This window comes from Podarcis pityusensis (genome assembly GCF_964106645.2).
Source record: "Podarcis pityusensis genome assembly, chromosome: 17".
Taxonomy (NCBI): Eukaryota; Metazoa; Chordata; class Lepidosauria; order Squamata; family Lacertidae; genus Podarcis; species Podarcis pityusensis.
In genome coordinates, this window is record NC_138042.1 from 7,872,116 (window position 1) to 7,899,608 (window position 27,493).

A 27,493-nucleotide genomic window follows, 5' to 3' on the forward strand; every position below is an offset into this window, starting at 1 on the left:
GGGTCACGTGGCCAGGAGCGGGAGGCGGCGCCGTCGCGGGGTCGCCTTCGCGGGGGAACAAGCGCTCCGGCCGAAGCAGCTCCGGGATCGGGAAGGGCCCGACGGCGGCTGAGCAGGTGAGAGGCGTCGGGGCTGGGAGGAGGAGGGGGGGGGGGAAATGATTGGGGGTACCGGCCCCAGAAGAGCCCCACCGCGCGGCCTGGCAACCCACGGCGAGGGAGCCAAGTTCTGCCCGGGACACCTGCCGGACGGGCGTGTGTGTGTGAATTAGTTTCTCCTCCTCCGATCTTGCTGCTCTTAGGGTGATTTTCGTGGCACAGGTGGGGTGGAATAGAGGAGAGCCCCCTCCCCACTTTGGGGTCTGGACCTTTCCTGCCCCCCCCCCGGGGCCTTTGCGGCTGCCACCGTCCGGCCCGGACTTCCCTAAAAATGGGGAGCGCCGGTAGCCCCCCCAAAGCCCCCCAACCTCCACTTTCCCGTTCTTTCCTGAGCAAGAAGGTGTCTGCAGTCCGAAGCTTCCTGGCAAGGGGGCGCTTCTGTTCTGCCCCGGATCTGGGGCGGGGGGAAAGTGATTTCCCTTTTCTTCCTCTTCCCTCCTCCTCCCCCGCATCCACCTCTCCTGCTCGAGAGGAAACCGAGGCAGCTTTGCGTGGCATCTGCAAGGAGGCGCCGGACGAGGAGAGCCGGCTGCGGGGCCGAGCGAGGGGGAAGAGGAGAGTTGCTGCCACTGCTCGCTGTGACTTTGGCTTCCCAAGCGGCCGAGTTAACCATTAAGCAGCACGCCTGAACTGATCGCAAGCCAAGCGGGGAACCCGGGGAGAGGGGGGGGGGCACCTTCTTGACCCCCCCCCCCAATCTGGGCTTTGCAGGCTGGGAATAACCCAGAAATTATCCTTTGGGTTTGCAATAGTCCCCAGCCGGCTGGCTTCTTGCTGCTGCGGGTGTGTTCCTCGGTGTTGTTATGTTTTTAAAAACACACCACAAATTGCTATGGCCCGTCAGTGTGTGTTCTGTTTACCGTGCTGGGCTGTGTATCTGCTAGTACTTTAAAAAAAACATAATTACTCTGCTAAGCAATTCTAGGGTATGTTTGTGTGTGCACTCTCCTAGTTTAAGGACACGAGGAGCTGCGCCTTACTGGGCCAGACCAAGGTCTGCTTAGCCCAGCATTTTTATTTTCATTTTTGCAACCGGCGGCATGAAATAGCCTGCAGGAAACTTGCTAGCGCTTTACATTTGGCTCACCTGGTTATGCAAAGGAGGCCAGGGCTCCTGTGCCCATAAAAAGCACCACAATGGGGTAGGAGGAGGAATTTCAGCTGGCGAAGCCCTGGGTTCCTGCCCATGGTAAGAGAGCTGGTGGTGGTTCCAGGCCACCCAGTAGGATTGCCAAATGGCCAACTGGTAGAACAAAAACAAAGCAGCTTCACCCCATCTTGCTTTGCTTAATGGCAGTTAATATGTGCAAAACAACAGCTACTACTATGCTATAAGATCCACTGTCCTGTGACATCATATATAAGTTTGTACTACTGGTGAAGCCTAGGGTGGCGAAACAAGGCTAATATTCCGGAAATCCTTGTCTTAGACTCTGTGAAAGGATTCTGTGGAACTGCAACAACCTTTCGTGTGGATTGTTGGACTCTATGAACAGACAGGTGGAATAGACACTTTCACATATATGGACCTTATGCATAAACTGATTAGAGAATGAACTGATCCACTGGGTCTTCTACTTTTTTCGTTGAACTTTATGAGCTACAGTCATACCTCTGGTTAAATATGCTTCAGGTTGAGCGCTTTCGGGTTGCGCTCTGCGGCGACCCGGAAGTAACAGAACGCGTTACTTCCAGGTTTCGCTGCTTGCGCATGCGCAGACGGTCAAAATGACATCACGCGCATGCATGGAAGCAGCGAATCGCGACCCGCACAGGCGAGGTTGCGTTCGCTTCAGGATGCGAACTGGGATCCGGAACGGATCCCGTTCGTATCTAGAGGTACCACTGTACTTCTGTTGTAATCTACAATTCAATACAATGAATAGTATATATTATTTTTTCAAACGTACAGCCGGTTACGTCTTGTGTGTTTATTTAATGGCAGTTAATGGCAGCAGTTTGGAACACGCTTGGAATCACCGCATGGAGACCAGAACAGACATCTGGGGTGGTTGCTGTTCCTCCTCACACCTCCCTTTCGTTTTCAAATTTGACAAATATGCATGGCGCCAAATTAATTTTTAACCCTTTCTTGGTTAACATTTGCCTTTGATTCCCTGGCTAGAGCCATGCTGACTTCCTGAGATGTGTTTTGCTCATGGGTCGGCCTTCCTGGGGCCTTCATTTCCCTTGACTTCCACTTCCCTTGGAGATGGCACTGAAGCTTCATTTGGGGCTAATACATTTATGTCAGACTTCTGGCTGGTACAGCCAGGTTTTCAGAGTAAATAAATGCCCAGGTTTCCAACTTTTCGGACCAGGCCTTCGCTAGCAGTATTGCTCTGTTTTTGTGGGCAAATAATTGTGTTTCTTGAGGGTCTGGTGACTCACGTAACAAGCCTGAGAAGAAGGGTTGCCAGTCGTCTTTTCTCCTGGTCTCTGTGACTCCCTGGCCCTTTGACTGTTGGATGACAGGCAGAAATGAGCAGCTGAACTTCATTTGCGTGTTTAGAAAAGCTTTACCTGCTGAATTCTTGCTTGACCTGCTGCTATTAAAAACTCCACTAGAAATTACATCCTCCTGAATTCATAAAGTTTGTTTTTAAAAAATGCCTTGGATTGGCGTATGCTGGAATATTATTCAAATAGTTCTCAAGCGTTTCAGAACTTTGTATCTATTAGTGGAGTTAGATGTGTCCCTCTGTACTGAGTTCAAAAGGATTTTGTACCTTCTAGTTACCAGCTCCTGAACTGAGTATGAACAGGTGCTGGTATGCCTCTAAGCTATTAAAAGAGAGACACTCAGTAACTATTTGCAGGCAATTAAACTTTATTTACTTTAGGATTATTCCATGCTGTGTTTATTTCAGGCAGGAAAAAGTTCAGTGGTGATGGCGGGCTCACCCACCTGGGCTACAGGGAAAGCCCACGTCATCTAAGGCATAAAATCTGAATGGCAACTACCTTCCACTTGCTGACATGGGGCATAGTCTACCAGGGTGTTCCCAAGAATGGTGCTCTTCCATAGTGCCCATCCATCTAAATCAGAGCTGGGGAACCTATTGTCCTCAAAGTGTTTGCTGTACTACAACTCCCATCATTCCTGATGGGAGTTGGAGTCTAACTAAACACTGCCACAGTTCCCCCATCCCGATCAAAGTGGGAGCGTTTTCCCCTCAGAGGGGCAGATCTGTCTATGGTCTTCAATGGTTCCCCAGATCAACTCGCAGTGATGGCAGCCTCTGCTACACTGCAGAGAAGGGAATCTGAAGCCACTTTTGCAAAATTCGCATCACTCTCTGCTATCCAAGCCATAATGGTTGGGCACCCCTTTGTGTATGTCTCTGCATTCTCTTGGTAGACTAGGGACCTTGCCAAATACTCTTACGGCTTTGGCACACTGGCACCTCTTGACCTAAATTGCCCCAGGTTATATTTGGGCAGAGAAAGAAAAATCTGTCTGCTACTCATTAGGAGATACTTTCTCGGGGATGAGGAAAAAAATATTTGGTAGTAGTTATTGAAGCTATGTATCTCTTGTTGGCATTGGTCTAATTTTGTGCAGGGCTGGCCGGGCCTAATAAATAAATAAAAAAATAAAATAAATAATTACTTTTGCCCTGCCCATCTGGCCGGGCATCCCCAGCCATTCTGGGCAGCTTCCAACACGATATTAAAAACACAATAAAACTACAAACATTAAAAACTTCCCTAAACAGGGTCTTAGGATATTTCCGTTCCACCTTAAAAGGGAGCAGGCTTTGAGAGTCACAGAGTCTGCGTATTTCCTGTTCACAGGATGTTTATGTTTCCTATTGCTTTCGTTTCTCTCTCTGTGTCTGGAGACACTGATGCAGGCAGTCATGTTTTTATTTGTTCTGATCAACGCTGAATAAAACTTGTAAATAATGCTCTCCTGCATGCAACTTCTGCTGTGAATTATCTGCTGATAGAGTGTGCATGAGCTCTGGAATGTGGCAAGCTATTTCTAGAAACTCGTGTCGCTAATTGCTGATACTGTATCTACGGGAGATTGATGGATCGTCCGGCAGCCGGCTTGGGGGCCATGATGGACTTTGTCTCCCTGGCAGTATCCCAACACAGGGCTGCCTTCGGATGTGTTCTAAAAGTCAGATAGTTATTTATTTCCTTGACATCTGATGGGAGGGCGTTCCACAGGGCGGGCGCCACTACCGAGAAGGCCCTCTACCTGGTTCCCTGTAACCTCGCTTCTTGCAGTGAGGGAACCGCCAGAAGGCCCTCAGAGCTGGACTTCAGTGTCCGGGAAGAACAATGTGGGTGGAGATGCTCCTTCAGGTATACTGGTCAGAGAGGGGGGTACCTGGGGGCACAGAGTGGCAGTTGGAGAAGAGAGCCCTGTGTGCCATATGGTCTGCACTGTGCTCCCTAAAGTCGCCTGCTGCCCTCGGGCATGGTGGAGGACCTTTTTCTGGCTCTGGCGTTGAAGTAAGATCCGGTTGCCAGTTCAGTCAGCTTCTGTAAGTGGAACAGGGGGTATGGGATGTGTCACTATCTTGTCCTTCATCTCGGGCAGCAAAATGTCTTGGGCTAGCTAGCCGTGAGCCTTGTGGGCAATTTGTGCATGATGTGGTGTACGTAGTTCTGGCGCTTGCTCAGTCTTTCTGGGTATGTTTGCTTTCTTGCTTTGCACCATTGATAGTGATGCTGGCATTTTGAGTCCCGTCAGGGAAGAAGGCAGGGCATGAATAAAGACGTAATATATAATAATGATAATAATTTGTTCCTGACAAGGATCCAGCCTCACACTGTGATTCAACGTCACACAGTTACTTCACTCAACATAAAAGGAGCTTGTCATGCTTCCATAGAATTGGTATCACCTCCCTTTTTGAAAGATGACTCACAGAAACCTGCAAAGGTCATGGGAATGAGTCTTTGTCTTGAAGCTGCCTTTCTGACCTAGACTTCTCTTTGCCAAGGAATTTGAAACTGCAAGGATGTCTTGCATAGGAGCCCCAGGCAAGGAGCAGAATACAATGCAAATGTTTGCTCTTTCATATGATAGCACCAAGGTGCCTATCTTATATAAAGCCCAATAGCTCCTCGGCATGTTGGAGAGGATTCTAGATTATAGGTGCATACCAACATATGTGGAGGGAATGTCCACAAATAGAACAATGTTGGGAGAAAGTTTCTAAAGAGTTACTTCCGATTACGGTTCAGGCAATCCCAATGACTCTAGCTTTAGCCTTACTTAATTTATATACTGGTACTTCAGATATGGACCAATTAAAAAGTAGAGAATTAATAGCATATATATTAACAGCAGCTAGAATGGAAATAGCCAGAACTTGGAAAATTAACTTGCAATTAATGAATGTTGATCACTGGTGTAATATAGTCTGGTAAACAGCTATAATGGAAAGGTTGTTGCAAAAATTGAAGGCGGCAAGAGGAGAGAAAAAACAAGACACTTTTTTCACTGTATGGTATGATTTTATTAAATATACAAAAGAACCAGCATATATCACACTAGGGTGTAGATATGCAGGCAATATTCTAGCTCACTCCTATTATTGTGTATTTTCCAAGTTTATTTATTGAATAATTCATTGGACTGGGTTACTGTAATCACCTCATTATTGTACCCTGTAAAATAATATATTAAGAACCGTATTTTACACACCTCCAGTGATGCTTTTTTGTGTCAGATGTCGTGTTTTATGATTTATCGGTCTAAGAACGGAATTTAAACAATGGAAGGGTACCAGCGGTGGGAGGCCTCATTAGGGAAAGCGTGCCTCAGTTTAAGAATGGTTTCGGTTTAAGAACGGACTTAATAATAATAATAATAATAATAAATTTTATTTATATCCCGCCCTCCCCAGCCGAAGCCGGGCTCAGGGCGGCTAACAACAATCAAATAATCAAATAATCACACAATCTAAAAATATTTCATTATAAAAATTAATTAAATCAAATTGATGGCAACCAATTAAGCAAAGTTCTGTGCAGGTTGCCAGAGGAGGGAGTCAGGCTGCGCCCTGATCAAAGGCCTGGCGGAACAACTCTGTCTTGCAGGCCCTGCGGAAAGATGTCAAGTCCCGCAGGGCCCTAGTCTCTTGTGACAGAGCATTCCACCAGATTGGAGCCGCAGCCGAGAAGGCCCTGGCTCTAGTTGAGGCCAGCCTAACCTCTCTGAGGCCTGGGACCTTGAGGATGTTATTATTTGCAGACCGTAGGTTTCTCTGTGGGGCATACCAGGAGAGGCGGTCCCGTAGGTACGAGGGTCCTAGGCCGTATAGGGCTTTAAAGGCTTTAAAGGACTTCTGGAAAGGATTGAGTTCGCAAACCGAGGTACCACTGTATTGGTAGAAAATTAATTAATTGATAAAAGGCCCAGCTAGTCTAGTATTGTGGCCAGTTAGATGCCCCTGGGAAGCTCTTGAGCAGAGCAAGAGGCGAAATAGTTGACTCCCCAGTTATCTCCATATTTGTTAGGTGCCATAAGGTCATTAAGGTAATCGGCCTTCCCCAACCTGGTGCCCTCCCGATCTTTGCTAGAGCCGCTTGTAATGTGGTGGTGATGGTTTGTGCAAGTGTGTCTGTCCGCAGTTCCAAGTGGTGGTGGCGGGAGGCAAAAATCCCATGGCGGGGGGAGCACATCGAAGCCCACGAGCATACTGAAAACAGTCCTTTGGATCCCCTCCAATGTGTAATTAAGCAAAAGAATTCATCGCCACAGGACGTGGTCAAGCTTTTAGAAAGGGATTAGATTGATTCACTGGTGGGTACCAGACACAGTAACTACAAGAGGCAACCTTTTGTGTTGTTGACGGTTGTGGCTGCCAGATGTGTCTTGCTGGTGAACTTGCTAGGCACATCTCATGGTATTGTTGCAGGCAGAAAGCTGGGCTTATGTGGATGATTGATGGATCTGACTCAGTAAATTAAAATTCCTGCCGACATGACTATTATGCAATGGTGCAGTTTTGTTTCCAGCGCTGGAAATGGAGCGGCGCTTGACGTGTACTCCCACTGAACCAGTAATCTGGGGAATGTTCAGTTTGAAATGTTCTGCTGTGAAGCTGGTGGGGTGCTTGTGTGTTTTTGCTTGTGTGTGAAAGATTACCGAAATCGCCTGAAAACGGAAGGCACCAATGAAGTACTAGAACAGGGGTCAGCAGACTTTTTCAGCAGGGGGCCGGTCCACTGTCCCTCAGACCAGGTGGTGGGCCGGACTACATTTTGAAAAAAAATAATAAATGAATTCCTATGCCCCGCAAATAACCCAGAGATGCATTTTAAATAAAAGCACATTCTACTCATGTAAAAACACACCAGGCAGGCCCCAGAAATAACCCACAGGTGCATTTTAAATAAAAGGACACATTCTACTCAGGTAAAAACACGCTGATTCCTGGACCGTCCGCGGGCCGGATTTAGAAGGTGATTGGGCCAGATCCGACCACGGGCCTTAGTTTGCCTACCCATGTACTAGAACTTCACAGAGCTCCTTGAGGCCCAAGGTCTTTGGAGTGTTGTTTATATAGTGGCTTCAATGTGCCGTGTGCTTTGCAGAGAACAAGACTGCAGGTCCCTGGTGTGAGGAGCTTGCAGACTAAGACTTGACACACAGGAAGTGGAAGCAAGAATAAATATGTGGATTTCCCCTCAGTTATAGACGGTTGCAGACTTCGATGTAGTTGGCTGTGGCAGAAAGTCATGCTTCTCAGCAAACAACAATGTCTAGAATGTACATAAGGCCTGAGGACTGTTAACATGTGGGGGCCTGCTAACATTGGGGAGGTTGCTATGGCATAAGACAGCCTCCACCCTAACGTGATGCCCTTCAGATATTTTGGACTACAGTTTCAGTTGGCCTCAGCCTGCATGATGGGGGTTGTAGTTCACCCAGCAGAAAGGAGTTGCTGTGGGCTTCCCTTTCCTGGGTGTAGAGGCTTACAGATGTCTTCCATCTGAATCAAAGCACTTCTTCAGCCTGAGAAAGTGGCAAATATTTTGCGTTTGGATTAAGCCGTGGAGAGATGGGGTGGGGTGAGGACTTCATACAGGGGGGGCATACTAAGTGTTATGTACTGAAGTTCTCACCCTGGGCCAGCAGGGGGATACTGTAGATAGTTATGCAAATGAAGGATCGAAAGTGACGTTCAGTGATTGGATAGTTTGTATGCAAATGAAGGATCGAAAGTGACGTTCAGTGATTGGCTAGTTACAGAAAATGGTTACTGTTGCATTCTAGTGGAGCTCTATATAAGCAGGCTGACTGAGCTCCTCAGTTCAATTCTGTTCCAGCTTACAAATAAAGAGCTGCTTTGGAAGAATCGCTGTGTTGTCTGATATGTTCGCCCACAACTTAACACTAAGGGTGAGTACAGATACACGTTGTTTGAGCAGTTGAGAGCAGCTGTGGGTGGAAATGTAGTTGTGCTGTTTTGCAGCAGAGGCTGGCAGTGAAAGAGTGCCGACCGATGAGCATTGTAATGTCAAAAATTGACCTTCCCCCTCCACCCTGCTCAGAACAATCTTTCTGCTCTAAAATGGATCTTCATTTCTGAAATGGCAAACAAATGTTTCAGTCGGGGTGTTGCTAGACTCCTGACTCACATCTGTCCCAGCCAGCAGAGCCAGTGGTCAGGGCTGACGTTGCGGCAACATCTGGAGGGCCACAGATTCCTCATCCCTGCTTTAAAAGAATAAGCAATGAATGTTGTTACTGCCCCCTCAGTCCTTACAGAGCTGTGCTCCAGGAGTCTTGGCCCTCAACCAGGGTCTGTGCCCTGAAGGCAACCCTGTATCGGGAAATTTTTAATGTCTAATGTTTTACAATTTTTTATGTGCTGTAAGCCACCCAGAGTGGCTGGGGAAACCCAGCCAGATGGGTGGGGTATACCCATTTACCTAGTAACCTTCAAAATTCCCAGTCTCTTTTCACAGTGGTGAGATGGGGGAGGACAGTTCTCTTGCATTGCCAATGACCTTCAATGGCCCTGTGTTCTTTCTTAATAGCTTTAGCTTGGCCAGGTAATTTGCACAGGCTAGCTCAGGAATTCCTCTGCAGCTTGTATTTCTCTCTTCATATCCCAAATAATCAAAATCCTGCCATTTATTAATTTCTAGGGTTAGGGGATCCCCTCCCCAAACTTATAACAATATATACACTTTTGTTGTTATCTAGCTGTTTAGTTGTGTCCGACTCTTCGTGACCCCATGGACCAGAGCACGCCAGGCACTCCTGTCTTCCACTGCCTCCCGCAGTTTGGTCAAACTCATGCTGGTAGCTTCGAGAACACTGTCCAACCATCTCATCCTCAGTCATCCCCTTCTCCTTGTGCCCTCAATCTTTCTCAACATCAGGGTCTTTTCCAGGGAGTCTTCTCTTCTCCTGAGGTGGCCAAAGTATTGGAGCCTCAACTTCATGATCTGTCCTTCCAGTGAGCACTCAGGGCTGATTTCCTTCAGAATGGATAGGTTTGATCTTCTTGCAGTCCAGCCAGAATACTGGCAGAGCAGTTGACTGAGATCAGTGTTCAAATCACTGATAACTTTATAGCATGTCACAGGTATGTTTGTATGTTTTCTTATTTCTGAAATTGTATCGCTACCCCTTCAATGTTGCTGGCACTCCCAGGGTGCCCTACAGAAATAACAACAATAATAATGGCGCAATAATATTATAATATAACCAGAAAATAGTACAGCGTAAAACTCTAGTCAAAGAGGGGGCTATATGGTACCTTGAAAGAGCTTGGGTACAATACTTCAAAAAACGTAGGTGGGTGGAACAGTGCGGGGTGGGGTGGGGGTGGGGGTGGGAAGAGGCAGTGAGTCCTGCTTAAAGGTTGTTCAACAAGACTCCCCACTTCGCTTTGGGCTGCTTGCCAAAAGTGGGGGAAGTTGAGCCAGGAAGAGAGATCCTGCCCAGGTGTGGTTTAAATAAATAAATATGCTCTTAGCTTGCCTTCCTTCCTTCCTTCCCAGTTCCTGTGTGATGTTGCAACGCCAGGCTCTGTTCCTCTGCCATGTTTTCTTCCCTCCCTCAGGTTTCCTCCATGTCTGGAAGTGTGATGTTGCTTACAGGGACTGATGTCATCATGTGAAATAACTCTGTCACTCGGTGACTCTTGCCTAGCCCCAGCTTATGAATGCAAGCTGGCTATTTTTAGACCTCTTTCCCACCCAACCCTGAAGGTTTGAGCATTAAATTACAGTATAACCCTATAATAATGATGATGTTGATGATAGGGCCTGTGTCACTTTATGTTTCCCCACAACGTCCTTGAGGTGAGGTTTAGGCTGAGAATGTGTCTTGCCAGAGGCAAGACCCAACTCTTCCAAATCCAGGAAAATCCATTGTTACCCCCCTAGGCAGCATCATTTAAATGCTAATCTGTTGCCTTTATATCACATTGCCTCGGAGTGTTCCAAGCTTAATCTGGGTCAGTTTTGCAACTCTTTGTTATGTAGGCCTGTGTTATGTACCCTCAGTGCAGGGACAGATCAATCAGTGGCTTGCCTAAAGCCCAGCCAAAGAGTTCCTGCCTGAAGTGATCCAAACTGGGGTTTTCTGGTTCATAGCTCAGCTACTGAACCACCATGCTGTGCTAGTGGAAGTTAGGTCATAGGTTTCAGTGGGACTTATTTCGAAGTAAACGTGAAAAGATTGCAACCCTTTGTCAGCTTGGCTCCACTGCCTGCTATTTCACACATTTCCCAGCAACAACTCTTGAGGTTTCTCCCACTTTGCGCCCCAACACTGTGTGTCTTCTGAAAAATGAGTTACGGCCAATCCTGGGTCTCCAACAAGTATACCTAAATGAGGCACACATTTTTGAACACCTGCTCATTGCCCATGGGTTATCTTGATAGTGTAATGTGTGAAGAGGCCCTGGTAATCGCATGCATGATGAAGTCTCGCACAGGGTTGCTTTGGGTGGACTTTGGTGACAACAGAATATCTTTCTTCTTCTTCTTCTTCTTTGGCGATCACTCATAGTCGAGTAAGATTGTCTTCCATGAACACTATCTTAACAGTGAGTCCGTAAGTGGAGGTCAATTCTGGATCCACACATCCTTCCACAGTGGGAACATAGGTTTCCGGGCAGGAGTTGATCACTGTGAGGGTTTGCCAGACATGCCTTCCTCTTAGCACATTTCTCCCTTTCATCCTGAGTTCGAGCATCTTTGAAGCCCATGACACCTTTGGTAAAGGCTGTTCTCTAATTGGTGCTCATAGGCCAGTGTTTCCCATTTGCCACTGTTTATACTACATTTTTGTAGATTTGCCTTGAGAGAGTCTTTAAGCCTCTTCTTTTTACCTCAACCACAACATAATGTAACAAATGGCGCACAGATTTATGGTAACTGGTGACTGTGGAGAGGCAAGAAGTTGTAGAAGGAATCTAATATTGGTAAATAATTTATTGTATGCTACTTTTACGTGACTGCATTTAGTAGGAAAAACACTCAGGGCGATGCATCTCTTCTTCCCTTCATGGATGAGGTGGGCCTGATGTGTAAATTCACATACTTCAGAAGACAGGCACCGCTTGCTCTGTCCCTCTCTCCCCTGTAGCTTGTGGTGGTTTGGCCAGAATTTGACATAAACGACACTAAAATGATAACCTAAATTCTTATTTGTTAGCATTTGTTTAGATTTTACATGAGTTTCTGGCATAGGAATTAAATGAATAAATAATAAGTATCTTATTGTTAGAAAGGTAAAAGTAAAGGACCCCTGGATGGTTAAGTCCAGTCAAAGGTAACTATGGGGTGGCGGCACTCATCTCGCTTCCAGGCCGAGGGAGCCGGCGTTTGTCCACAGACAGCTTTCCGGGTCATGTGGCCAGCAGGACTAAACTGCTTCTGGTGCAATGGGACACCATGATGGAAACCAGAACGCACAGAAACACGGTTTACCTTCCCGCCACAGCGGTACCTATTTATCTACTTGCACTGGAGTGCTTTTGAACTGCTAGGTTGTGCCGACTCGAACTGCCGACCTTCCAGTCAGCCAGCCCAAGAGGCTCAGTGGTTTAGACCACAGTGCCACCTGCATCCCCATCTTACTATTAATGGAAGCCGTGGACCCTCCAGATATTGTTGGACTGGAACTCCATATCATCCCTGACTATTATTGCCCTTGCTGGCTGGGGCTGATGGGAGTTTGAGTACAACAGCCTCTGGTAGGGCACAGATTCCCCATCCCTATAACAAAGCACAACAAAAGAAGGCAGAGGGCCTTCTCGGTAGTGGCACCCACCCAGTGGAATGCCCTCCCACCAGATGTCAAAGAGAAAAATAACTACCAAACTTTTAGAAGACATCTAAAGGCAGCCCTGTTTAGGGAAGCTTTTAATGTTTAATAGGTTACTGTATTTTAGTGTGTGTTGGAAGCCGTCCAGCGTGGCTGGGGAAACCCAGCCAGATGGGTGGGGTATAAATAATAAATTATTATTAGTTATTTATTATTTTATTTTATGCAAGAAACGCTACAGATTGTTATTATAGAACAGCAGCAAATTTAGTACGCACTATTCATTACCATAGTGAGTAAGAAAAACACACAGTCCCTATTTTTAATAGGTATAGCTGCAGGGTGTGGTGCCGGCCCCTAGAAAAGAAAAAAAGGGCAGAACAGGAAAAAGGGCATTATGACCCTGATAATTGGTGAGTTGCTTGGACTTGCTCTTTCGCAGACCCACTTAGGGAGTGTTGCTAGGATAGACCTTGCAAGCTCACTTGGGGCCTCTCTTAAACTGACATGCCATCCCTGAGTATATTGGACAGGAAGGAGCGGCTAGTTCTGGCTCCCTGATGAGTGGACCTGCACACACGCACGCATACACATTTGCAAGTTTACATTACATTTTTAAGTAGAGGCAACTCCCTGTTTGCACGGCGGTTGTGTTCCAGGTCATTGGGCGCTTGCGTGAACTTGCGTATACTCGGAACACCTATTGAAAAAGCCTGCAAACACCCCATGTCACTTCCGCCCCTTTTTGTGATGTTTTGGGGTCGCTTCCGGGTTCAGCACGATGCACGCGTGTGCGGTCACGTACATATCGGACACACCGTTTTGAGTGTCACACTTCTGTTTTGAGTGTTACGCTGAGGTCTGTCTGTTTCTGCTACTTATTTTGCATTTTTGTTTTTGCGGCTTTTTTGTTTTGTTTTTGTGACTGTGTGGAACCCAGTTCAGCTCCTGATGGATTGATTGTGTGACTGCAGTACATTGTTTATTGCTTTCATCAATGATCTTGTTAGATAGTAAAATTCATGTTAAATAGCTGTTTTAGGGGTTGTTTTTCAAAGTCTGGAATGCATTAATCCATTTTGCATTACTTTCTATGGGAAAGCACGCCTTGGTTTTGGAACGCTTTGGTTTTGGAACGGACTTCAGGAATGGATTAAGTTTGAGAACCAAGGTACCACTGTACTGCTTTTAAAATAAGTAGTTCATATATATTGGTAGTTTTTGTAACTTTGCCTTTTCAGGAAAGTTTTCCTCAAATGTGGGGTATAAATAAAATAAAATAAAATAAAATAAATAATTTCCATGTTGTCAGGGATGCTGGGAGCTGGAGGCCAGCAAAGTCTGAGTGTGTTCAGGTTTTTCCATCCCTGCAAATGCAGGTAGCAGAAGTAGCCGTAGATTTTGGAGTATCACAGATTTCCTTTCTCTCTCCCTCTCTTTAAAAATTCAGGCCTTTAACTCCACCGTCGGATATTGCAGGACTTTAAACCGGCTGAAGTGTTTTGGAGGCAGCTGCGGGGCAAAGGGAGCATCTGGGCCTGTGGCTTCCCTTCCTTCCTTGGTGGAGGCAGTGGGGTAACCTCTGCCTTCCCCTTGCCCCACTCCTGGCTGGGGAGGAGGGTGATGGCTCGCTTGAAACAGCTTGGATTCCTTCTGGCAGTCTCTCTCCAGTCCTGCTTACAGCCCACTTTGTGTCAAGGTGAGTGCTCCCTTCGCTGTTGCAAACAGAGGAAAAGTGATCAGTATGGTGTGTCTGTGTGCGCACTGGCCTATATCTCTGGCCCTTAGAACTCTCCCAGGACCATGTTCCCTCCACAACCACAACTTCTTCCCCAAGCCTCATTTAGGTAAAGGTAAAGGGACCCCTGACCAATAGGTCCAGTCGTGACCAACTCTGGGGTTGTGCACTCATCTCGCTTTTTTGGCCGAGGGAGCTGGCGTACAGCTTCCAGGTCATGTGGCCAGCATGACTAACCTGCTTCTGGTGAACCAGAGCAGCGCACGGAAAAGCCATTTACCTTCCTGCCGGAGCGGTACCTATTTATCTACTTGCACTGGCATGCTTTCGAACTGCTAGGTTGGTAGGAGCTGGGACCGAACAACGGGAGCTCACCCCGTCGTGGGGATTCGAACCGTCGACCATCTGATCAGCAAGTCCTAGGCTCTGTGGTTTAACCCACAGTGCCACCCACGTCCCTAAGTCTCATTTACCTTGCTTCAAATCTTCCTTGAATGTTTTTTGTCTGGCTGCAATCAGTGGTGGGGCCTGGTGGCTCACTGCCTGGCGGCTCACGCGCGACATCTTTACGGGGTGCGCATGTGTGGCATCCCGTATGAGGTGCACACATGCGGCAGCCCATCGCTCACGTGGCGACCGCATGGGTTTCTGCGCATGCGCACTCTGTACAGCATGCTGCACATGCGCACTCCATACGGGCTGTCACTCGCACAGCATCCGTACGGGCTGTCGCTCGTGCATGCCGTCCATACAGCGCATGTGCGGCATCCCGTACAGATTGCACACACGCGGCAGCCCATACAGTCGCTGTGTGAGAGGCGCCCATACTGACTGCGCACACCCTCGGCCTCTCTACAGCTGGGGAGAGGCCCTAGGCCTGCAAAAGGGTTTCCCTCTGCTGCACTAAGTGCTTAGAGAGCATTCAGTGACCAACAGGCAGAAAGCTTTCTCTAAAATCAATTGTTTGCATCAATTAAGTGTTTTAAATTTGTTGTTAGCTGCCCTGAGCCCGGTTTTCTGAACTGGGAAGGGCGGGGTATAAATAAAAAATTATTATTATTAAAATCGCCTTCCCCAACCCCAGTATCAACAAATCTCCCCCTTTGGCATTAGCATGGATCTCAGTGTAACAGAACCGCCCCCTGGAAACCTGCCATGAGTCAACCGTGCAAAGAAGCCATAAAAGTTACTGGCATGCCTTAAAAAAGAAAAGAACCTGCTAAGCGGCTAGAAGCCTGTATTTTCGTGCTGGCCAGAGGGGAAGCCCCCCTGCATGGAAACACAGGGTGGGATTCAACAAATGAGTCCCACCAGCAAGGACTTCTGCTTGTGCAATGGTTCTTCCCCCCGCTCTCCTACCCTTGCACCCACTGCACCCCCCCTTAAAATGGACTCGGTGGAAATTGGGAGAACACCCAGAACAGCACATGGGGAGGGGATTGTTCTGTTTGGCAAGCCAAATTGCTTGGCGTGATGGAATGGTAATGTTAGCGGGGTGCTGAATTTCTCAAGCTAATAAAGAAACATGTTTTGAACCAAACAAGCTGGTTGGGGGCGGGGGGGGGGGCAGGGTCCCCTTTACCATTCTGCTTGGCTTCTGTGCTAGCTGTGGGTGGAGGAGGAATGGAGAGAGCTGTCACTCCTCTGTGAACCCACCCACTCACCTGCATGGAATTCCTGGTCTATTTGTTAAATGCAAGCCTGCCATAGGTTAACCTTTTTGGGGGCAGCCGGGGGTAGGGGGTGGAGGAAGCCATTCATACCTAGGAACCTTTAAGTTCCTAGGTATTACTGAATGTCAGCCCAGGGGCAGAGGAAGGTGGGGGCAGGCCGCCCTGGGTGTCACCACTGAGGGGGGGTGACAAAATGCCGGGCGGAACTCACTACGGGGCCTGCAGCGCGCCTGAGCCACACGTCTCTCCTGGGAGAGACTCAGTGGCTTGGGCGCGCGCAGGCTCCGCTCTGCCCAAACGGTCCACCGCTGCCTCCCCTCCCCCCAGTTGTAGGGTGGCTGAGTGGGAGGAGGCAGGCCTTAGAGGCCCTGCGGAGCGTCCTGCCCCAGCTGGCCCCGCCCCATGGGCAGCTGGCCCCACCCCTGGGCACAGGGCACACACGCTTTCCCAGGTGCCCGATTGGCTTGCTCTGTCGCTGTTTCAGCCTTCAGATACTATTCAATATAAAACACTGTTAGATGTTGTATCTTGCCAAACAGTGTTGCATGTCAGCAATAGAATACAGTGATACCTCGGGTTACAGATGCTTCAGGTTACAGATACTTCAGGTTACAGACTCCGCTAACCCAGAAATAGTACCTCGGGTTGAGAACTTTGCTTCAGGATGAGAATAGAATTTGCGTGGTGGCAGAGCGGCAGCAGTGGGAGGCCCCACTAGCTAAAGTGGTGCTTCAGGTTAAGAACAGTTTCAGGTTAAGAACGGACCTCCAGAACGTATTAAGTTCTTAACCCAAGGTACCACTGTCCTCTGCTTGAGAACGGGATCCATTCCGGGAGCCCGTTCGCAACATGAAAAGCCGGCAACCTGAAGCGCCATATCTGTGCAGGTGTGCAGCGCGATTTAGCACTTCTGCACATGCGCGAGCGGCAAAACCCAGAAGTAACCCTTTCCGGTACTGAAAAAACCTAACATGAAGCAAACGTAACATGAGGTATGACTGTACTCTTGAATCGCAACTACTAAATGTTGAGATTCTATCAAAATAGCAAGGATTGTCAAAAAACGGTTATCAGTACAAATACAGATGTAGATTGTCTGAAGAATATTTAACTTTAAAATTTTCAAAAAAGGGGGGGGGAGCAAATTCCTTCATGCAAATTCATTTTGGGGGTCAAAGTAACGCACGCTTCTTGCTAGGATTCAATTTAAGGGTGGATAGGTCTTTGGATCATTCTTGATCCTGAAATAGTTTCAAGGAAAGAGGCCAGGTCATCCCAGAAAGCAGAACGGAGCTCCTTTTTCTAGGAATGTGTCAGAGCCACTCTGGACTTCCTTGAAGTGTTTTTGTAGGCTTCACCTGTCAATTGCAAAGCACTTTCAGGGCGTGCCTCTGGCTCCCTTGGCCCAAGGAGTGAGCTCTGTCTGACTCACTCGTGCCGTCCCCAGCACAGTGGGTGTGGATTCCCCGAGAGAAGGCACAAACCAGGTTGCTCCACCATCCATCCTCTGGTTCCTGGGCAGTGCCCAGCCTGAAATGGAAACTGAATGCCTGAGAGAAAGAACTGTCTCAACAAGAACCACACCTGTCCCAGGAGAGATTGAAAGCCATGGGCTTAGCTCTGTAAGTGAAGGCTTCCGGAGGAGGTGCAGGTCTAGTAATTAAGGCCTCATGTGCCCAAGGGAGGTCCTTTCTGAAATGCACCTGTCTCCGCATCACGTGTCATTGATGAAGAATCCCCATGAAGAGTGCAGAGCCTGAGGACTAGTTGGTCTGTCATTAAACAAAAGTACTGTTTTGGGCAGGGGACAGGGGTGGACAGGTTTGGGAGACTCCCTGTTCCTGAATGGAGTAACTGTGCCCCTGAAGGACCAGGTTCTCAGCCTGGGAGTCAGTTTGGACTCACAGCTGTCCATAGAGGTGCAGGTCAATTCTGTGTCCAGGGCAGCTGTCTACCAGCTCCATCTGGTACACTGGCTGAGACCCTACCTGTTTACCACAGCATCTTAACAAAGTGGTTCATGCACTGGTTATCTCCCTCTTGGACTACTGAAATGGGCTCTATGTGGGACTACCTTTGAAGGTGACTCTCTTTGAACTACAACTAATCCAGAATGTGGCTGGCAGACTGGTGACTGGGAGTGGCTGCTGGGACCATATAATACTGGTCCTAAAGGATCTACACTAAGCACAATTTTTCTGAGCACAATTCAAAGTATTGGTGCTGTCTTTTAAAGCCCTAAACGGCCTCAGCCCAGTATACCTGACGGAGTGTTTCCACCCCCATCATTCAGCCCGGACACTGTGGTCTAGCTCCGAAGGCCTTCTGGCGGTTCCCTCACTGTGAGAAGTGAGGCTACAGGGAACCAGGCAAGAGGGCCTTCTTGGTGGTGAATGTTGACATCTTCCAAGTCTAACAGTCTTGGGGGCCACAATGCCAGGTCTGAAACCACGTTTGATAGCTCAGGTAGAGAATCAGTTGGGCAATAACAGTGACTGCTTGCCCCCTCCAGCCAGCCCCCAATCACACCCTGGAGGTACACTTGGTACTCGGGGGGCATTGCTGGTGGAGGCCAACCCCACACTGCTGCCCCACCCAGGCCTTAGTTATAGATGCCCCATCGGCTTCTTCATCCTTGATTAAATTGTGGGTGAGGGACACCTTATTATGGTCCAACCTGGCATTTTCAAGCAGCACCCAGAGACCCAGGTCAAGCTGGCATAGTCACCACCAAATCTTGAGATGGAAAAAGGGTCAGGACATGACACAGGCTGTATTTGCCTGTGCCACAGTCCAGACTCCAAAGTCTGAACTGAGCTCTCTTCAACTGGTTCACTGTTGACCCAGTGTCAAATCTCTGCTTGTCCATGACCACCGGAATTGGGCTCTCTGATGCTTCCCTCAAGCAGTCCAAGGTTTGCTCTTCCAGGCACATGATAGACTTAATAAATAACTCCTGGATGCCTCAGCAAAAGCAATACACCCACCCACTAACCAGCAGGTAAGAAATAAAACTCAAACCCTGACACCCCCCACAGGCATGGAGGAGGGTGTGTGTGGTGGGTGCAGTCCACCCTGAATGTCACCACCGGGGAGCGGGGACAAAATGCCGGGCGGCACTCACCGCGGGGCCTGTGCGCACCCCTGAGCCACGCATCTCTCCTGGGAGAGACGCGGTGGCTTGGGTGCGCACAGGCTCCATGCTGCCCAAACGGTCCGTCTGCTGCCTTCCCCCCAGCTGTAGGGGCGGCTGAGTGGGAGGAGGCAAGCAGACTCCAGAGGCCCCATGGTGTGGCCCGCCAGGCGCCCGAGCAGCTTCTCCCACCGCTGACCCCCCATTCCCTAGAGACCGTAGTGTGTGAGATGCTGTTTGTTTCTCCATGTGTGCACATCACTGATACATGCTCTGGCAACAGCTTTCTGCAGTGTTTGTTTGCAGTGCACATGCAGTGGAATAAATGTGTGAATGTGCCTCATGGGTACATGGTGTTCAGTTGGGTGCACTGTTGACCTCTGCTGTGCAGAAGCCAAAACTCTAATGTGTGGAAACTTTTCAATCCTGTTTTAAATTTGTTATTATGTATACTTTTACATACATACAAGGGACGTGGGTGGCACTGTGGGTTAAACCACAGAGCCCAGGGCTTGCCGATCAGAAGGTCAGCGGTTCGAATCCCCATGACGGGGTGAGCTCCTGTTTCTCGGTCCCTGCTCCTGCCAACCTAGCAGTTCAAAAGCACCAAAGTGCAAGTAGATAAATAGGTACCACTCCGGTGGGAAGGTAAACGGCGTTTCCGTGTGCTGCTCTGGTTCACCAGAAGCAGCTTAGTCATGCTGGCCACATGACCCGGAAGCTGCACGCCGGCTCCCTCAGCCAACAAAGCGAGATGAGCGCCGCAACCCCAGAGTCGGCCACCTTTATGCTTTTATAGTTAGGAGTCAGTATGAAACATTTTATGTCGTAAGTAACAAATCAATGCAAGGAACAACAATACCCCCCCACACTTATCTCTCCTCTCTGCATGTCAGATTCACATGCTCTTGGTTAAAAGGTGTATCTTCAGTGCATTCTTTGTTCTTTGTCGTCTAATCTGAACCCCTAAAAAAGAGACATTGCATATTCTTTTGTAATTCATGAAAATCTTTTAATAAAATTATTTATTTAAAAAAAGTGTGTCTTTTTGTGCAAACCTCATGAATTGGGCCATTCTGCAATACGGCTCTCCATGGGGAGAATGCCCTATGTTGCATGTTGCTTCTTGGCTGTGGTCTAATGAAACAGGGAGGAGTGTAAAATGATTTGCTGCCTGGCAAAAGATGGCCTGAGTCAGGTGGAGGCTTGTCCCTTCTCCTTCTCCAGGGATCAGCAACCTTTTTCAGCAGGGGGCTGGTCCACTGTCCCTCAGACCTTGTGGGGGGCCGGACTATATTTTTTTGGGGGAAATTCCAATGCCCCACAAATAACTCAGAGATGCATTTTAAATAAAAACAGACATTCTACTCATGTAAAAACATCAGGCAGGCCCTACAAATAACCCAGAGATTCATTTTAAATAAAAGGACACATTCTACTCATGTAAAAGCACGCTGATTCCTGGACTGTCCGCAGGCTGGATTTAGAAGGCGATTGGGCCGAATCCAGCCCCTGGGCCTTAGTTTGCCTACCCATATTCTTCTCTAACGCCTACTGTTTGTCTCTCTCCAAAACAAGGCACTAACAGCACTCCAGTGGAAACCACATCCTTGCCTCCCTCTCCTTCATATGGCCTTTCGGTATGTATGTCTGTCTTTCTTGGGCAGGGTCTGTGTGTGTCAGCATTTTTTGGGGGGGTGATCTTGAAGTGGGCATCTAATGCTGCCTAAGGGGGGGGGGCATCATTGTCTGGGTAAGGCAGGTGCAGACTGATCATAGCTTAGCTTGATCTGTCTTTCCTTACCTCAGGCAAGGGCACCTTGGGTCTTTTGAAGCTCTTGCCTGCAGTGGCAAATAGATAGATATTTACATGCTCGAGGCAGCTGTTATCACCACTACCCAAAAATAACTGCGGCCAATTGAGACAACATGGTAAAAAATTCAAGGGGAAAAAATGGAAGAGGGCTGGATTTGGCCCCCTCCCTCTGCTGTGGTCAGTTGATGATGGTATGTTACGTTAGCAGCAATGTTGACGACAAAGGACTGGGTTTGGGCAGCATCTCTGGGCTTAAAACCTGGCTTACAGTTCAGGTTTGCATCTGACGCATGACCCTCCTGGTGCTGTGCTGCCCATCAGTTTGCTCATAACAATTGGTGCAGCCACACCAGCAAGCCAAGCTGTTGATCAGGGCAGCCATATTTTTAAGAGATGCCCATGAATCTACACTGCGCATTTTGATTTGTGCAATGCAGGTGTGCAAGTCTAAGGAGCATGCAGGGGAAACCAGGCTTCCTCCCCCCCGCGGCATGTTATAATAATAATAATAATAATAATAATAATAATAAATTTATACCCCGCCCATCTGGCTGGGTTTCCCCAGCCACTCTGGGCGGCTTCCAACAAAGTATTAAAACACAGTAGTCTGTAAAACATTAAAAGCTTTCCTAAAGAGGGCTACCTTCAGATGTCTTCTAAAAGTCTGGTAGTTGTCGTTCTCCTTGACATCTGGTGGGAGGGCGTTCCACAGGGAGGGTGCCACTACCAAGAAGGCCCTCTGCCTGGTTCCCTGTAACTTGGCTTCTCACAGCGAGGGAACCGCCAGAAGGCCCTCGGTGCTGGACCTCACAGTGTTAGGCCCTGCCTCACTTTCCTCCGCTGTAATGATGTTCTCCCCCTTTTTCTTTCCCCGTGGCAGAAGTCGGAGCTGGCGGCAGCCATCGCTGTGCCCTGTGTTTTTGGGGGCCTCCTGCTGATCGGCCTCCTGGTTTTTATGGGACTCAAAATCCGGGAGAAGCGGCAGACAGAGGGCACTTACCGGCCCAGCAGCGAGGAGCAGGTGGGTGCCCGCGTCGAAACTAACACCAACCTCAAGCTTCCCCCGGAAGAGCGACTCATCTGAGATGGGGGAATGGGCTCTGCTTTTGGGTCTCAGCTTGGATGGAGCCACTCAACACACTGGACTCCAAAAAACCAAAAAACACTAACATTTAAAAGGGTGCTTCTGCTGCTGCCAGGCTTGAGGTTTCCCAGCAAGTCTCTTAAAGCTTTCCCTGCGGGCTGGATGTGAACTGCTGCACACAGGAGACACATGTGTTTTAGAATGGGCTTTGAGGAGCGGCTGGATCTCATGCATGCACACTGCCGGGAATGGCTAGAGGCAGACAGTTCAAGGCAAGATTGGATCCTGCCTCTCTGGACACACAGAAGAGAGAGGGCTGCCCCCCTCAGCCCACACAATGCCAACCGCCCAGTGCTAGATTTCCCTTCTCTTTGCTGCCCCAAAGAACGAACTCTTCTGACTCTAAGTGGGAGTGCGTGGAATTGCCACTCGAGCTGACACAGGAGTTGTTGCTTTTGTGTGAACAGGACAAGAGCAGAGGGTGGGTGGGGAGGCTGCTCTTTGCTTTAAGGGTCCTGCCGTGTGAGATCTGGGGCAGGCTTGCCTCTTTTGTTTTTAAAGAAAATGTATTGCGCTGTGCCTTTCAGTATGCCACTATTTAATAAAAACGAATCTCCCTTCTCTGGCAAGAGAAAAGTCGACACAACCTAGAGTGTTATTACCCTGTTGCCTTACGGTTGGCCAGTTTGAGTCGGCAGGTGACTCTTAAATGTTTCATAATAGGGAAGGGGAGAGCTGTGGCCCTTCTAGGGGCTCTTGGGCTACAGTTTTTCTATACTGGCCGGGGCTGATGGGAGCTGGAGTCCAGCAGCAGGGCCACAGATTCCCCCAGCCCTGTTTTAAATGACCTAAAGGAGGACCATACCAAATGGAAACCCAGCAAATAAACAGAGGCAGGCCCCCAAAAGGGTCTCAACAAGATACAGTGGTACCTCGAGTTACATATGCTTCAGGTTACAGACTCCGCTAACCCAGAAATAGTACCTCGGGTTAAGATGAAAACAGAAATCTTGCTCCGGTGGCGCGGTGGCAGCAGGAGGTCCCTTTAGCTAAAGTGGTGCTTCAGGTGAAGAACAGTTTCAGGTTAAGAACAGACCTCCAGAACGAATTAAGTTCTTAACCCGAGGTACCACTGTATTGTTAACCCGATTCCAAAACTTTGCTTTAGGTATTTCAAGTCTGCTTGAGCCTGTTCAAAAGCACCTTATACACATTATTTCAAGTCTTTCCAACAACGCTGTAAGGGGTAGGTCAGCATTATTATCCCCCTATTACAGATTGGGAGGGAACATCCAGACCAGCCCAAGTCGTCCTCCTGAACGCATGATTTGAACTGAGGCTTTCCTGATTCTCATTCAATCTCCTAGCTTTTGCTCCACGTCAGCTTTCATCAAAGGCAACTGCCGCTGCAGGTCTTCCAATCCTTGTTCCACTTTGGATATCCTATCTAACCTCTGCCTCAGGACTGCAACAGACACAATGCAGGAAGTTCAAAACCAAATAAAGTGTGTTTATGTGGGTGGGAAATGTCAGAAGGTCCCATTGGAAACCTTTGCTTCGCATTTGTATTAACCCAGGCATAGGCAAACTCGGCCCTCCAGATGTTTTGGGACTACAACTCCCATCATCCCTGACCACTGGTCCTGTTAGCTAGGGATGATGGGAGTTGTAATCCCAAAACATCTGGAGGGCGGAGTTTGCCTATGCCTGTATTAACCCCAAGGCCCTCTTAAGGAGGGGGTGGATGTGGAAGAGTTCCATGTTCATTTTACCCTTATATCCTGCTTTCCTTCCAAGGAGCTCAATGTGGCAAGTAGAGTTTTCCTCTCCCCATTTTATTGTCACAGCTCCAGGTTAGGCTAGGCTCAGGTACTGACTGCACAAACTGATAAGCCTTGGCTTAAAAAGCTACACTCTGCATGAACTGCAGGTTGATGCACAAAGCCGGCCGCTCCCACTTTGTGCAAGTGGTAAGACTAGGATGGGGTTTTAGCATTACATCCAGACTTGGGATCCTGGTTCGTTTCTCCCTAATCAGCTAGCTTGACGTAGGGTTGCCATATCTCCAGAATTCCCCGAAAATAGCTGGCAATTGGCCGTCGGAAACAGTGTCTGGGCGGAAATCGGTGAAACGTCCGGGAAAATCTGGGCGTACGGCAACTGATGTTGGCAGTGTCATTTTGGGCAATTTCCCTCAAAATTAGCTCAACAACTTTGCCACCCCCCAAAAAGAAAGCTCAACAACTTTTCTGTCCGGATTTTCACTTTTTGAAATATGGCAACCCTAGCTTGTCTTAAATCAAGGTTTCTTGTTGGTTTGCTAGGGAGAAACCAACCCTGAGCCTGCATTCAGATGTAACACAAATTGACTTGCCCTTCCTGGCTTATTTATCTGCTCCTATGAAGGGAAGGTTGACATATGAGTGATTGGGCTGTGTGCATGTTATGAAGCCAAGGTTCATAGGTCCAGATGTGGCCAGTAATTGCCTGGCAAGATGTGCAGACAGGCTGCCACATGGTTACTGTTAAAATCTCTTTGTACAGTGGCTATCTCCACGGGGCAAATTGGATGCCGTGCCTCGCCCTACAGTGCAAGATATCTGGTCTGTCTCAAGTTGATGGTGAAGCCAGGGCACTTGTGTGCCTGAGGAGTGAACTCCAACCACAACAACACTGTTGCTAATTAATATAAAGCACAACCCACCGGGTGCTCTCCTGCCTAAGTCCCATTCCAGCTCACTGGAGCTGTACTAGAGCATAATTAGGAGCTGCCCAAAGCTCAGTTGTGGAAGGTATTTGAATTGTACAGTTCTGGCAGCTCCTTCCAGGCAGTAATTTTGAGCAGCAGCCTTGTGCCTTGAGCTGGGGCGGGGGTGTATCCTAGATATTTTATGTGCCCTTTCCAGAAGCCTCCTCAGACTAACTTTAAAAAAAACAGAAACCTACCCTTTTGGGAGACTTAAACCTATTGGGGGGTGGTAAAAAAATCTCCCCCTTCCCTGTCTTTATAAATTGTGCCCTTGTGGTTTGTTTTTGACCCTTCACATTTGTGCATCTCTCCTTTGACTTTTTCCCCATTTGCCATCAACTGGATAGAGTTCAGATTGTGTTTCTATTATATTCTTAGAAAAGAGTAATTATTATTATTTTCTCCAGAGGGCAAAGAGCTACCCTGGCATCCTAATAATAATAATAATAATAATAATAATAATAATAATAATAATAATATTTATGTACTGTCCTATACCTGGAGGTCTCAGGGTAGTTCACATAAAAAGATCACAGTATATAAAATCAAGATAAAAACAATAACCCAATAATACCCCCCAAAAGAACCACATTTTAAAAGGGTATGGGATGTTAATCAGGTCAACCAAATAACCTGACAGGACCTGCTTCAGTGGAAGAGTGACAATTCAAAGGGTGGCAAAGTCTCGTATCCCACCACAGGCACTAGGTGGCAGAACTGCATTGCACAACTGGTTTCAGCGGTTCTGTGCCACCAAAGTCCTGTCTCTTTAAGGGAACTTTTTTTAAGGGCAGCTCCGGGTTCTTTTTGCACTTCCTTTCTGATCCATGACTCTCTTAGTTCTCCCAAGGAAAGGTGATTGTGCTTTGCTCTGTTTCCACCTCCATGCCTCTTGGATTTGGAAACGCACCATGTTTTACCTGGGGAAAGTAGGCTGGAGACTGCAACTTGCCTACAGACACACCATTTCAAATTGGCAGAGCTGCACAATACATAAAAAAATAGATAAATCTCCCATTGAATCCTAGAACTGTAGAGTTGAAAGGTAACTTGGGGGTCATTTAATCCAACCCCTTGAAATGCCAGAATAGCAGGTGTTTCAGCACTCATTGACCCCGTGTGAATGAGGGCAGACAAGCAAACCATTGTTGTTTTTTCCTTTCAGAAGTCTCCACTGTTTGAAACACTTGGTCCATGAACCTGCCCTCTAGTTTTGTTTTTCGTTTCTTAAAGGGAGGGGCCACTCAACAGATTGTCTCGGTATAAACTAGAGTTACCCTAAAATGCCAATGGACAATTAAGGCTGGTTACAAAGACTTGTGCCATACATTTAAAGCACCCTAAAATCCTGAGAACTGTAGCTTACCCCTCACAGAGCTACAATTCTCGGGATTCTTTTTTGAAGCGGGGAATGTACTTTAAATTTCCATGAGGAATTTTTCCTGCATGCGCTTGTGGGGCTTTTCTACAGCTCCCTTTTGCCTCAGTGGGATGTCTGTAGGAAAACATCTCTGGGGAATGTTGTCCTGTGGGTCAGTTTGGCTATCTGCAGCTCTAAGGCCGTCCAAAAGCCTGCCACTTGGAAGTGTCAGCCACTGGCACAGGTCTTTGTAAATTGTGGCTGTGGCCTTGAGGAATAGGAGTTTGGCTCTCACTGTGCTTCACTCATGTTATGTTTCCAACAAAATATCATTAAAAAGACACAGCATTTATGGGACACTGCTTGCTTTTAGTTCTGGGTTTCCTTAAGCTTCTCAAACAATATTATTTACACGATATCTTTCCAAACTTGAAACCACTGTCACAGAAAACTTGAATGGTTATTGTGGGTGTTAATGTTTATAATGCAGACCGAATGAAACGAAAGCCAATCGGGAAATGGGTCTATTGACTTTTGTCCTCCGCTTAGTGGTTCAGTCCACAGTAATCAATGCAATATACGACAGCATCTCAATTGGCTTTTCACTATAATAATCAGGATCTCATCACACGTTTTTACATCTAAAGTCATACCTTGGTTCCCGAATGCCTTGGTACTCATATGTTTTGGCTCCCGAATGCTGAAAACCCGGAAGTAAGTCTTCTGGGCTGCGAACGTTCTTTGGAAGCTGAATGGCTCCTGCAGCCAATCGGAAGCCGCGCCTTGGTTTTCGAATGGTTTCGGGAGTCAAACGGACTCCTGGAACGGATTAAGTTTGACAACCACTGTATGCTTGATAAGGTACAAATGCATGTCATATCTAGGCATGTGCAACAGGAGGTTGCATTGGGCTTCTGTGATGTTTCCTCAGTAGCATTTTGCCATGAGAGGCATTTTACCAAGCTGTTTGCAAAGGCAAGGCAATGTGCATGAGTTATATTATGTCCCTGTTTTTTAGGAGGAGGGAGAAGGCAACTTAGAAATGTACTCTTCTAAGTCTGAATGCTGAGATGTCTCCTTGTATGTCCTTGCACCCCTGATCCAATTGTTCTTTCACATCCTTGAACAGGTGGGATACTCAGCCAAATCAAATATGACAGTTGCTAAAACATGCAACTCTGATGCCAGAAGTGAAACCACTATTGCTGTATGATTCCCTGGTGGATCTCCCGGTGGATCAGGTCCCCCTCCACAAGCCAACAGGCTCCACTGCTTGCAGACAAATCTCCCCATAAGGCAGTAGCATTGTGCAATGCCTCAACATGGAAAGCTTCCACCCTAGAGGAGGAACGGTTAGCACCTGTTACAGAGAAGGAAGGGTACCTCTCTCTTCCTTCTCATTGCGAAGTCAATCCACTATTCTTTCTTCACTGAAACTCTTCCCCCTCCCTTTTCCTAAAATAAACTGATTTTTTATATTGTTGCTGGTTTCTGTTGATGCTTTGAGAAGACAAGACGTATGG

General features: G+C 47.8%; 1 protein-coding gene across 1 annotated transcript; it reads left to right on the forward strand.

The window, feature by feature from the left end:
- Positions 1–27,453, forward strand: CRB3 (crumbs cell polarity complex component 3). Its single transcript, XM_080988406.1, has 5 exons — positions 1–125; positions 13,868–14,116; positions 20,540–20,601; positions 21,658–21,798; positions 27,100–27,453. The coding sequence occupies exons 2-5, from the start codon at positions 14,041–14,043 to the stop codon at positions 27,181–27,183; spliced, it is 363 nt and encodes a 120-aa protein (XP_080844532.1). The 5' UTR covers positions 1–125; positions 13,868–14,040; the 3' UTR covers positions 27,184–27,453.
- Positions 27,454–27,493: the final 40 nt, after the last annotated feature.

Coding starts and splice junctions, on each gene's coding strand:
- CRB3 (XM_080988406.1), top strand. CDS start 14,041: ATGGCTCGCTTGAAACAGCTTGGATTCCTTCTGGCAGTCTCTCTCCAG. Junction 14,117..20,539: donor ACAGCCCACTTTGTGTCAAG/GTGAGTGCTCCC, acceptor CTCCAAAACAAG/GCACTAACAGCACTCCAGTG. Junction 20,602..21,657: donor CTCCTTCATATGGCCTTTCG/GTATGTATGTCT, acceptor TCCCCGTGGCAG/AAGTCGGAGCTGGCGGCAGC.